At 44.5% G+C, this 13,906-nt stretch overlaps 1 protein-coding gene across 1 annotated transcript in view; it reads right to left on the reverse strand.

Moving 5' to 3' along the window:
- Nucleotides 1-13,689, reverse strand: part of LOC102454716 (guanine nucleotide-binding protein subunit alpha-14) — a 60,509-nt gene extending 46,820 nt beyond the window's left edge. Inside the window, exon 1 of the mRNA XM_006122477.4 lies at nucleotides 13,172-13,689. Coding sequence (XP_006122539.1) covers nucleotides 13,172-13,283 — 112 coding nt within the window. The 5' untranslated portion in view covers nucleotides 13,284-13,689. The remainder of the gene's footprint in view (nucleotides 1-13,171) is intronic.
- Nucleotides 13,690-13,906: the final 217 nt, after the last annotated feature.

A 13,906-nucleotide genomic window follows, 5' to 3' on the forward strand; every position in this document is an offset into this window, starting at 1 on the left:
CTACAGAGTAGAAATGTATATGAGAAGAGGAGTCAATGGGTTTTCATGCAGGTTTTTTCTGTGTCTAATAGAGAAAACCTTAAATTGCAAATTAAATTGATTCATCAATTGTGACAGCTGAACATATGAAAAAATACCTAAACAGAAGGGATTACTTCTTTATTATTCTTTCATCAAATTTCCTATAAGCTTTAGTATTATTATAGCATACCACATTTGGATTTGTACTAGACATGATTTTTCAATGTTGTGAGTTGCCTCAATATTATCAGCTAAAAGAAAACCATTTTGTACACAAAAGTCTTGATCCTTTTAATCACTCACTATATAAAAAGCACAGCTATTACAGATTCAGCTTTCTTCATTTCTCCTAAAAACCAGAAAGGAAATAATTTGCTACCCCCTCCTAGTAGCATATTTTCATATACATTTTAAAAATGATTTGTAAATGTATAATTTACAAATTATACATTTGTATAATGTATAATTATACAAATTATATTATGATGTTTTATATTATAAAATGTTAGGTATAGTTGATATCTGATCTTAAATATTAGGTATTAGTAACAATTTTACATTTTTTCTTTCTAAAGTGGATGATCCAAAGTCAAAAATTTTCCTATTTAAATAATACTGACAGCAAACCTAAAACCTATTTGCAAAAGTATTTCTGAATGTCACCGTACAGTCCTAAGAGTTGCTAAGCAAACTAAATTTAAATGAGTTAAATACATTTAAATGAAGGAAAGTGAAACACAAATATCTATAAACAAACTAAAGCTGGAAGTAAAATAACCACTGATGCTACTGCATAGTTAACAACATACTACGTATCCTGCATGCAAAAAAAAATTTATCCACATCCTTTGAAAAACAAATTACTATTGATCTCTTGTTCTGATTTGTGCAAATGAAGCTGATCCCTTAAGGTGAATATCTATGTTAGAGAGATAAAATAATTACATGCAGGTTATTTACAAAGTTAGGAAATGGCAAATTAAATGCCAAGTGTTACTGTTTGTTGTTCAGAAAATATCTTGAAAGCACAAAATTGAGTCAACTAGTAATCTATAATAAAATAAGAAATTGTCTTATTTTCTAATCGTGTGTCTCGTTTTCCTTAGTGAGAAATAATTCCTAATGATTAATTTCTAATTAAATAAATATTCTTAGAAAACAAGAGAAAATAAGGTGCAAAAGATTTTATCTTTGATACCTACTTGAAATGGACTCCTCTGCAATATGAAAACATACACAATTCACTTTTAATGTGCTATCTTTATTAATGGACATGCCTGATATAAGGATGTTAAAATTAGATTAATCTACTAATCGAATAGTTGATGGAATTTCCATTGACTATTTGATTAGTTGATAAGGGTGCTTCCACTTAGAAAAGTAGAAAGAGCCCGCTCAGCTGTTGCTACATTTCAAAGGCGGAAGTGCCGCACAGAGTTCTGCAAGTCCTCTGCTGGCCCTGGTCTCCATGTAGCGCTTCCGCTTTGAAATGTACAAGAGCCCCAGCAGGGACTCGTGTGCATTTCAAAGCAGAAGCGCCACATGGAGCTCCTGCCCCCTCCCATAGAGCTGGAGGAAACCCCCACCCAGCACGCCCTCCTCTACGACTGGTCAACTAGTGGGTCAACACCCGATAAGCTTTTGCTTATGAGGTAGGTGACTAGTTGATAAGTCACTTACACCCCCTAGTCTGATAGACATTTGTTTGTTCACACTCATCATCTGCACTTCTTTAGTTTTAAATACAAGATTCATATTTTCTTATGAGGCTCTCTTATTCAAAGGGAAACCAAGTACTGATCTGCCCTGAATCAGATCATGTTTCATTTACTGGACTTTGAAATTGCATAAACTGGTTAATCATTCTTTTTTCGGCTTATGTAATGAAGGCAAAAGCACACTCCATGAGACTAGATAGCCTCTCATTTATCTACTCCAAGATCAGCAAATATTAGCAGATATAAAAACTAGGTTTAATGAAACTAAGGAGACAGAAGGCCCATCAAACCCATCCAAATCCTTGAAAGCATGGAAACAATTTAAAAGAAACGTCTCCAGCATTCCTTGCCACCTTCATAGAATCATAGAATAATAGGACTGGAAGGGACCTCGAGAGGTCATCGAGTCCAGCCCCCTGCCCTCAAGGCAGGACCAAGCTTCAATGTCACCTATAACTCTGTTGATAACACTCTGCAGTAGGGATGTAAGAGACTAGTCCAGTAGTCAACTCATTACTTGATTAGTCGCTTCCTCCTCCCTTGCTGCCTCTGTATCAGAGGCAGTGGAGGGAGGGGGAAAGGGGTGGGGGAGAAGAGCAGGAGCCAATTCTGGGGGAGCCAACTTAAAAGCCAGTTGCCCTCAGCACCATCTCCGTAGGGGCAGGGGAGGCAGAGGCACAGCGGGGGACCCAGCATACGCCAGGACTAAGCAGTCCTGACTCATGCCAGGTCACAGAAGCTGTGCCCCTGCTTTTTAAATGCAGTAAGAGCCAGCTCTTACTACATTTAAAAAACAGAGCCCCAGCCAACCTCCTTTTTTGATTAATTGAGTGGTTGATAGGAATTCCATTGACTACTCAATTAGTTTGCTAACTGCTATTTAACATCCCTACTCTGCAGTGCTCCATAAGACACTCATCTCCACCTTCAGCACATGCCAAAAAAGCAATACGTACCAAACTTCACCCAATTCAGGTGGTTATGTAAAACTAGCCCAAACAAACAAAAAACCTTACTCTGTTATGCTCATGTTCTCCTGTTCATTTCCTACACACCTGACAGTCACAATCCATTTTTTGGCAAGTTATTCTGATTTAACATTGTAAGGGCACCATCAAACTTGTGTGTGTGTGAAAGAGTTGGATCAAGTTTGGACATGTATTATTATTTTTTGGAGCAATTTGCTGGCAATCAAAATGAGACTAGTGTCCTTGTATAGCTTGCACAGCAGAGGTTAGTTTCTCAGTGAAAGTGAAATTAGGCAATCCTTCCACCATGCATTTGACTCTGGAAGCGGCCCTCATATTTAAATCAGAATTTAATGTTGCTCCGTACCCAGCAGCACCTTCTGTAAAGCCTCATTACCATATTCTGCAACTTCACATTTTATACTGACACATGAGCCTGCTACTGAACTTGCATTTCTTGGTAAGATATGAAAGGGTGAGATGAGGTGGAAAAAATGTCTTATATGCCATCTTTTTATTACAACAGCCATATAAAATAATCAAATGACATTTTCTTTTTCACATTATTAGATGAGTGGGCACATAAAAGATACCTTGGAAGTTCAGCGGGGCACAAAAAGGTGCCAGCAGGAACAACAACAAAAGTACAAGAAAATCTTAAAGAAAATGTCAGTGTTATTACTTAATCACTTGTTGTTACAGAGGTGATTACTAATGATCCAATCCTGAGGGGTGCTGGATGTCTATGAAATCTATCCCCCCTTTCACCACTCCCAAAATATTCTCCTTGTCTGCCACATTCAAGGACCATTTGAAATGGCTCAAGAATTAAAATTATATTACTCTTTTCCCCGTCCTCCTATATCACTTTTATTTATGTCCTACAATATTTGGTAAATATTATAATTGCTCCAAAACCTGAAGTCTTTGCAGAAGTTATGCTCTAGTTCAGAGGTTCCAAAACTTTTTGACACGGGGACAAGTAAATCCATTCACGAGCTTTTGGAGAACCAGTAACATTCATTTGCATATTTCCATATTCATTAACCAAACGATGAATATTCAAAAAAGTTATTTCTGGTCCTCCCAAAGCCCCCTGTGCCAGCATTAGCACAGCTTTTGATACAGTCACCCAGCATATTCTTGCCAGCAAGTTAAGGGAATATGGATTGGATAAATGGACTGTAAGATGGATAGAAAGCTGGCTATATCAGGGTTTCCCTAACTTTTTACTTTAGCTGGAACCCGTTTTTTTTTCCAGTACTGTTTTTTGCAGCCCAAAAATATAAACACACATAAAAAAAAAAGAATTAAAAATGAATAAATTTTCAGTGTTTCACCTGGCTGCATCCTCTGCCCAGCCTGTGCCAGGGTTTGGGGGACCCAGTACTGCATGGGCACTCCAGGAGGTGGGAGCAGGAGCAGATTGGGGGTAGGGTACCTGACTAGGAGGGAGGGTGCAAGAAAGGGTAAGGTTGCCAGGTGTCTGGTTTTGTACCCGACAGTCCGGTATTTCAGAGTTTTGTCCAGGAAACAAAATGAGAAATTACCAGACATATAAAATGTCTTGTATTTTCTAATTAGGTAAGTTTTATTATAATTAGATGGATCAGTCCTTAGCTATGAACTGCCTGACAGGTAGATGTGCTCACACTGCCTGAGTGTGTCTACCTGCCAGGCAGTTCACAACTACTCCAGGGAGGGAATGTATGGGGGGGAGGAAGCAAAATAGAATCCCCGGCCAGACTCACTCGTCTGCCAGGGTCTGCATGTGCCTGGGTCAGTCCCACTCCCCTCCCTTCTCCTCCCGATCTCCCAGTCCACCACTGCTTCCAGCGGCCAGTTCCCCCTCATCCCCGTCCCCCACCAATCTCCCCTGGTCAGTCCTGCTCCTCTGACAAGGCCCCCCTTCCCCCGACCAGCCCCGCTGCCCCCATCCAGCCCTGCTTCCAGCAGCTGGTTCTCCTGACCTCTTCCTCCTGATCTCCCCCGGCCAGTCTCCCCGCCCCCTGGCCAGCCCTGGTTCCGCTGCCTGCCCTCCCCAATCTCCGCCAGACAGCTCTGCTGCCCCCAACCCTACTTCCGCACCCGCCCGGATCTCCGCAGGACAGCCCCGCTGTCCCCAACCCTGCTTCCACCGGCCGCCCGCCTCCCCCCATCTCTGCGGGACAGCCCTGCTGCCCCCAAACCCTGCTTCCTGGCGGCCGGTTCACCCCTCCCCCCCCCCCCCACACACACACACAGCTCCTCCCAGCCTGCCCTGCTCTGCTCCCCTCCCGGCAGCCACGCTGAGGCCCGGTATTTTTTTCCTACAGCTTGGGAAACGCTGCTCTAGTTCAATCTCAATATTAATCAGAAGTTATGGGGATGATGAAGGAAATATCACTGGAGTTATACACAGTCAGAATAAGTTGTCACTTGTCCCTTCTGGACTTTAAATCTATGAATTAATGAAAACCTAGAAGTCAGTAAGATAAGTACCAGTCAGCAGGTCTTTCATGACCTTCTTATAAACAAACTAAGGAAATATAACTTAGATGGAGCTACTAAAAGTCGAACCTCCCTTGTCCAGCACTCTCAGGATGTGAGTGGTCCTGAATCACAGTTTGCTGGACATGGGGAGGCTCCCTACTGGGCTGTAGGCTCTGCTCCTGGATGGAGCTGAGCTTCCTGCCACCTGCTGCTGCCTCCAGCCCCCCACCATGCCAGCCCTGACTGGGGCTGCGTCCCCCTCACCACACCAGCAGCGAACAGGGACCAGCCCCGCTGCCTCTACCTCTGGCCGAGACTGCACTCCCTGTGCTCCCCTCAACCCCGTGCCAGCAACAACGGAGTCTTGTGTTTCCCACTGTACCAGCTCTGGGTGGGGCTATGCTCCCCACCTCGCCAGCCTTAATGGGGCTGCACTACAGGCCACAGAGTAATCATCAGTGGTTCACAGTCCAGCTGGAAGGGCATATCAAGTGGGGTCCTGCAGGGATCTGTTCTGGGTCTGGTTCTGTTCCATTTTTTCATACATTATTTAGCTAATGGAAAAGAGAATACACTTATACAGTTTGCAGACGACGCCAATCAGGGAGGGGAAAACAAGTGCTTTGGAGGACAGGATTACACTTCAAAATGATCTGTACAAACTGGAGAAATGTTCTGAATTAAGAAAGATCAAACGGAGTAAGGACAAATGCAAAGTACTTCACTTAGGAAAGGACAATCAGTTGCACATATACAAAATGGGAAATAACTGCCTAGGAAGGAGTACTGCAGAAAGTGATTTGGCAATCATAGTGAATCACAAGTTACAATGAGTCAACAATGAAACACTGTTACAAAAAAAAAAAAAAAACGCCCCACACCACACACACACACACACACACACACACACACACACACACAACCACCGTCATTTGGGGATGTATTATCAGGGGTGTTGTAAGACACAGGAAGTAATTCTTCTGCTCTACTTCATGATGATTAGGCCTTACTTAACTGGAATATTGTGTCCAGTTCTAGGTGCCACATTTCAGGAAAGTTGTGGAAAAATTGGAGAAAGTCCAGACAACAGCACCAAAACGGATTTAAAAAAAAAAAAAAATCTAGAAAATGTGACCTCTGAGGAAGACTGAAAAAAGTGGGTTTTCTTTAGTCTGGAGAGGAGAACACTAAGTACATAAAACGTTGTTAACAAGGCAGAGGGAGAAAAATTGTTTTCCTTAACCTCTGAGGACAGGACAAAAAGCAGTGGGTTTCAATTGCAGCCAGGGTAGTTTAGCCTGGACATTAAGAAAAATTTACTGTTAAGCACCGGAATAAAATGTCTAGGAAAGATGTGGAATCTCCATAATTAGATATTTGTAAAGGCAGGTTAAGATTAACACCCATCAGAGACAGTCTAGATTTATTGTTAGTTGTGCCATGAGTGTACAGTGAACTAAATGTCCTCGGAGGTCCCTTCCAGTCCCACAATTCCATGATTCTGAAAATCTGCCTCTTACTTAAGTTCCTAAATGGGAGCGGTTGATGTTAAGCTCTGTTAAAAATCCGGTCCTTAGCTAATGCAACAAGAGAAACAAGGAAGAATGACTGTTTTGTTCTTTTTAAACTTTTATAGCACATGTTGAACCTCTCCAGTCCAGCAACACTGGTGGTCCGGCATGATTTTAGTTAGCCAGATGTCCACTTATCATGGGGGTGATCAAGATTCACATGATCTCAAAGTTTGTTACAGCCACCAGTCCTGGCTCTCAGTGTTCTGTGCTGTTATTTAGCTCTAATTTACCCCATGATGTCTTCTAATAGCTCAGTAAGCAGCAGAAGTGTTGGTAATACTGCTAGACAATACTGACCTCCTGTGGTTCTGTAAATTCTCTGGTTCGGCATCAGTCAGGTCCTAAGGGAGCTGGACTAGAGAGTTTCAATCTGTACAGTAAATTCTTAAGCAAGAAGTTTCAATATTATAGCACTGATGGTTGCTTTAGCCTGAAAACATACTATATCCCTTCTTATTTCACAAATTCAGAACAGGAACATTAGGAAACATTTTGCACACACAGATATTCTATTTTGGTTAGCAACAAAGGCCATGATTTAATGTCATACAGTTATCAATACAGATACTTCCCCTATGCAAAGCCAATCACTTAAATTATATGCTCAGCTATGATTGTAGCTTTCATAACAAAAAGGTAAGCATGCACATTTTTATACTGAGCTACGTGAGACTAATCACACGCTTAAACTCAAGAATGCATGCAGATTTGCAGTGTCAGGGCCTCTGACGCTGATCTGCTCATGCCACAGTCCCCATGTCTCCACTGATTCCAACTATGTATTTCTCAGTGTTCAATGTTTCTTTTGTGTTAATAAGGTTAAAATAGGTATTCAAACTACGCAACTTGTGTTCAGTGTTTAGACTTTATTGAATGCTTGTGAGCTGCTGCATGCATTAACATCACTTATAGCATCTGTGTTCCATATTGTAGGTACTGTAATATTTAAGCATTTGTATTTTAAGTCTCTGTTACATTATAAATCACCAGACAGAGACAAATGTTAACTACTGTAGCATGCTAGGTGATATGTCCTGCCTAATAAAGAAGGCCCATGGACACCATTCAGATTATTGTGGAGCATTAAAGAGGATAAAATATTTTGTTGTTCTGCTTTTCTCCTACTTCTATGAAGATGAGTCATGAAAGTGGAGTTCTCCCATCAGCTGAGTGTGTAGTTCAGAACACATGTAAAAGAGAAAACCCCTAACAAAAAGGAATTGTAACTAGAGATGTAAAATTCTGTTTAATTAGTTAACAGTTTCAACATTAGGTTAACCTAACATTTAACCGGTTAACCAACAAAGCGGGATCCAAGGCAGGGGGACCTCTCCAGCCCAGCTGGAACAGCCCCAACTTCGGGGCTCAAAGTCCCAGCCAAATGGGTTGGGCTGCTGGTTGATGGCCCCATGCTGTGGCCAGCAGGACCGTGGACATGGGGCTGCTCCCAGAGAACTACTTAGCCCAAGGGTGGGCAATAATTGCCTCCCCATGTCCAGCAAACAGGGGGCCACTTCCCTAATTTTTTAAGTGGCCCTGGGCCACCCCCGAAGGGGCAGGGCCAGGACACTTCATGCTTCCCTGCCCACAATCCTGATTGGCCTGAAGGTGGGGGAGCACATGAAGTCTTTGCCCCGCCCTCCCCCCACCTAGAGAGAATAATCCGCTGTTCTGAACAGCTGGTGGTTTCCTCTCAGCACCCACACCACTGGCTGCGGGAGAACACTTCACACACTCCCCCCTGCCCCAAGGCCCTAACTGGCCTAGGGGGAGGGGAACAGCAGGTATCCGCGGGTCAGATCCAGCCCACGGAGACCCCTGCGTCCACCCCTGGCTCAACCATTCACATCCCTAGGTAATGGCATGCTGGACCACTCCCGCTGCAGGCAGGACTTGTTCCAGCCAGTCTGTAACACCCTCCCCCCTGCTGGTTAACCATAAACACTCACATCCCTATCTGTAACTGCTTGGACTCTAGGGGCAAGGTTTTCTAGCCATAAGCAAGAGCTCTCCAGGGCTCAGCCTGGGTTAGCCATATAGGACGTATACAGATTGCTTATTTTAGAAACTTATTATTTGAAACTTAAGATCGTAACTCATCATATACATCCGCCTTAACCTTGTAAAGAACTCCTTTCCTTTTTAATATTTCTATGTATAGTTTATTATAGGAGAGGCTATCGTATTGTGTTGGTGTGCAGTCTAAGGTGCAACTGATCTGGGGTAAATGACTCATCTTTAGCAACTGGGAGTAACTTGAATATTGCTGTGATTCTTGATGTAAGGGACCATCTATCATAAACACAGTTTTACCTGAGTGACAAGGGACTGTCTGTAATTCTATATTGAGGCTGTGATAGTGCCCAATGAGTTAACGTTTGATAATTGGTTGGTGAAATCCCAGTATATATTTCACAACTAATTTGGGGATTGTGCCCTGCTTCTTAGATTGGTGCTCACGCTGTTGAGCCACTGCAGGACAGCTTGACTGGGCCTATACAGTAAAAATGGACCTATATGGTAAAATATGTACACAGTGCTTATGTTCTTCTGAAAATAAAGAAATATCCTGAATATTAGTCAACTAAAAATCACATCTCTTGTTATTTGTCTGAAAATGTTTACCTTATAGTTATAGTGACTACAATTACAACAACCAAGGCTAGAAGAACATTTCAATTTTTTTCAGTTTGTCTGGTTTTGAAAAATCTCACATTAGTTTAAACTTTCTCTACTTTGAGTGAACTCAAGCCAGCGGTGAGCACTGTTGAAAAAAGCCACACCATTAATATTTTGATACTATTTTCCTCTATATCCTGTTGGGTTCTTTTGCTGAGGGTCTTTCAAAGCAACAGGTGAGGCAAGCTCTTGTTAAAGTGGAAAAATCTGACTTAGAAAATATAAAATAAACACCATAACTAAATTAAATTTTTAGGCTATTCCATAATCTTCTTTATCAGAGATGTTGTTTGCAACAGAGATAGAGACTTTATTTTAACCTATGGGTTTTTTTTCATTTCTCTCTCTCTCACACACACACACACACACACACACACACACATACACACACACACTTGCTATCTAAGATTTTTTTTTCTTTTCTTGTACACAGACATTGCTTGGGACAGCAAAAAGTTTAGTTTGGCATGTACATGACAGATGAGGGATATTTTTATTATCTGTTCTTTCTTTACACATCTCCACAGGAAGAAGCAGAGGTAAACCTGCCAAGCCTCATTCACTGAAAAGGCAGACTCACTCATTTTTATAAGGTTAAATATCAGATGAAATATTTTTCTCTGTTTAAATCTCCCTCATTCTGAAGTAATGAAGACAAAGGCTGTGGCAACAGAGATCAAATTTTGGGGTAAAGTACTAACATTACTCTTACCTATCTCAGTGCACTACACTTAAAAACTGTGTCTATAGTGAGCTTCAGACGGGTAGCCGAGTTAGTCTGGAACAAGAAAAACTTAAAAAACAAAGAGTCTGGTAGCACTTTAAAGACTAACAAAACATGTAGATGGTATCGTGAGCTTTTGTAGGCACAGTCCACTTCTTCAGATAATCGGGAGTGTTGGAAGTCCCAAAGGGATAGCGGAGCCAGTCTGTAACAGGAAAAACTTAAATAGTGTACTAGCACCTTAAAGACTAAATAGTTAAAAGAAGCTGATAAGAACTATTAGTTTGCACTAGGAAAGGAAGAGTACTAACACCAGATTCTACACACATCAAGAACCACTGGCACCTTCACTGTTTGGTTTGCTGATAATGTGCGAGCCAGATATTGGATATCAGGATTTAGATATCGGATGCAAATGGTCTAAATTGGCTGATAATGTGCAAGCCATCTGCAATTTAGACCATTTGCATCTGAAGAAGCGGACTGTGCCCATGAAAGCTCACAATACCATCTACATGTTTTGTTAATCTTTGAAGTGCTACCACGCTATTTGTTGTTTTAAAGTTTTTTCCTATAATGAGCATTCTTTTCGCAGATCCATAGAGCTGAACATTAGAAGGGATTTTTAGATCAGTCAGACGTCCTGTATAAACACAGGCCATTACATTGCACTCATATACCCATGCATTTAACCCAATAAACTTGTTTTACTAAACCTTGTATTCCAGAAAGGCATTCGTTATTTATTTGAAGTCTTCAAGAAATAGAGAATCCACCATTCTCTTGGTAGTTTGGTAATTAACGAGTGAAACAATCCCTTACTGTTCTTAAAAGCTTCCCACTCTTATACTACCAGCAATGTGACCCCGACACATCACCATGAGGGCAATGGAAGCTCAAATGAAGACAAATTGCTAGTGTTCATTTATCCCTGCTCAGAGCAAATCTAAACAAGTTGGTAAAAAGGCTTACAGCTGTCAGCTCCTTGTCTCTACTAGAAGTCCCATCAATATTACAACCACTGGAGCTGCACAACTACTAATGCAGCCATGGCAAATTTTAAGAAAAAAAAACCCTCAGTGTAGACAGAAAGAAGTAGACTTAAAACCATGCACTGGAGAACTCACCTCCCTCACCAAACACACATGTATTCTGTTGGCACTAGGTCCAGTGGGGCCTCCCCTTCTCCAGCCATGCATCCTTGAGGGAAAACTGAAGAGAAGACCCAGCCAAGAGATTCTAACCATTGTGTGAAGAAGCTGACAAAAGCCAGGACCCTCTGGATATTCAGAGAACTTCCAACAAAAAGACGACCAGTCCCTGCTGACTGGATGATTGTGAGGGAGCGGGAAGGTAAAGTTGGCACAATCTCCTCTAACCCTCTTTTCCCCATCCTTTCCCCCTTCATTCTTCTCTTCCCTTTTATTTCTATTTAGCTGATCCTTTCCTAACTAACCATCATCCCCCCAGAAAAACCCATGGAATAACATGTTGTTTGCTACCATCACACTGTTCACTGTGCTTGTGTGTTCAACCTCTTCTCCCATCCATCTTGTCTATTTAGACTGTACATTTTTTTGCAGCAGAAACCAACTACTTCTCAGTGCAGTGTCCAGAACAAGAAAACCCACTGTTGTCTGGCTCTTCCGCATGACTGCAATCAACACAATTTCAACAGGAAAGTGCTCCAAGCATCTCTCCAGAATAATGTTTACATACAGACTGGGTTAGGCAACCACTCACTCTCCCTGTTCTTCACAGGTATTTTATTGACATGATACTATTCAAGTGTTTGCAAAGTGCAAGAATGACGGATATCTCAAGGATACATCAGAAGCAATGGCTCTTTTCTGCACCAAGGGCTGACTTTCATATTGCGTTAAGGCAGGGGTTCTCAAACTCTGTGATACCAACCCCCCTCTAAGTTGCTTGAGACCCCCCCTCTAAGTTACTACAACCCCCCAGGGGGTCAGGACCTCCAGTTTGAGAAACACGGCATTAAGGGATTTTATTTTCTGTGGTCGCACTTCCTAAAAAAGAAAATTTGAGAGTAACTGACGCAACAAAACATTGCACATTCCTGTTACCGTGGCAGTCAAGGTGGCTTTTCTTGTAAAACAAAAGCTGAAGAAAAAAATAAATCAGGAGAGACACACCTGTGGCCTGGCAGGCACAAGGAAACTCAGTCCTGTCATCCACCTCTAAGGGAAGCTCCACACAGGAGCAGCAGCAGAAGCCACAAGTCAGGCTTAGCGTATGCTAGCATTTTGCTGTATGAACAAGACCATTTCGCCAGTGTCTGCACCAATCAGGCCTGCGAGGCCCCAAGCCCGGCCAGTGAATGGTGAATACTCAAGCAGCGCTGAGCCCCGAAAGACATTTGCCTTGCCACACAGCTCTGGGCATTTTATCTAGAGCTGCTCTTCGCAAGCAGAACGGTAGCCAAAATGCCAGTGTTTCTTCCATGACTTACTCACAACCTCACTGTCCTTCCCACCAACAGCAGGACTGTCCTGGTGGGCCAAGTCTCTGTTCTGCTTCTGTAAATGCAGGCAGAAGCTGCCTGGCAATTGCCAGGGCACCAGACCAAATGGCACCCTCAAGCAGAACCCTGCCAGGGAGAAGGTCGCTGGCAATGAATGGCGCAGCTCCAGGCCAAGTGCTGTTAATGGCTGACAGACACACGCACGGTCACAGAGACGGACTGAGAAATAACGGGTCAAAGTTGGACATTCGGATTAAAACGGGATTGAAACAGAACCTCGGGGGCGCTGGCAAGTCTTGTGATTCGGCAGGAGCCAGCTCCCACCTCCCTCCCAGCCCAGTCACCGCCCCCCAAAGAAGGGCTCCGGCCGGGTCCCATTATGCAACCCCGGCAGCGCCGCAGCAAAGCAGGGGGATGGCTGGAGGGCCGCGCACCCTCGGAGCCCTCCGCTGGGCTCAGCTTCCCCGTCCGCAGGCCTGGTGCGGAGCCCCCGGGCGAGGCAGCAGAGGGCAGCGGAGATGGTCACTCACCCAGCAGCAGCAGCTTGAGCTCCTTGCGCGCGTCCTTGCGCAGCTGCCGCTCAATCTCCGCGCTGATCCGCAGCGACTCTCTCTCCTCCGCGGATAAGCAGCAGCCGGCCATGGTCCGCTCGCCGCAGCCGGGGAAACGACGCCCTCGGCCCTTTGGCGGGTTGCGCCTCCCGCCCGAGTCCCACGCCGGGAGGTGGCGAGCAGCGACAGCCAAGCAAGAGGCGAGCGCCGCGGGGGCGCCCCCACGGGGCGTCTCTGCTCCTCCCGCAGGAGCAACGAGCCGCGCTGGGCTGGGCTCTCCGGGCTGCGGCGGGGCAGGTGGCCCGGTCTCTAGGGGCCCCTCCTCTCGCGCGTCTCCGGGCGAGGGAGGCGCAGCAGTGGAAGGGCAGGAAACGCGCTGCCCGGGGTCACTCGGAGGCGGCGGGACGCACGAAACCTCTGGGCTGCGGCTGCTCGTCTGCAGCGGGGGACAGGCAGGGCGGAGCCGCCGCCGCCTCCAGCCCTCGCGGACCGCTCTCGCCAGCGCCCGCTTGCGCCACTGGGAGGCGGGGCGTCGCGCTAGCTGCGGCCCCCTGGCGCCGGGACTCGGGCAGGGCGCTGGAGCCCATGGCGCCTCCCTGACCTTCCATAAGAATCAAGCCATAATGTAAAAGAGGCTGGAGGCCGGGGAGAGTCAGTGGCTGAAACCCCTTCCCCGTGGGAGAAGTTGTAACAGCCCCGGCTGCCTCCTCTGCA

The sequence above is a fragment of the Pelodiscus sinensis genome, chromosome 6 (genome assembly GCF_049634645.1).
Source record: "Pelodiscus sinensis isolate JC-2024 chromosome 6, ASM4963464v1, whole genome shotgun sequence".
Taxonomy (NCBI): domain Eukaryota; kingdom Metazoa; phylum Chordata; order Testudines; family Trionychidae; genus Pelodiscus; species Pelodiscus sinensis.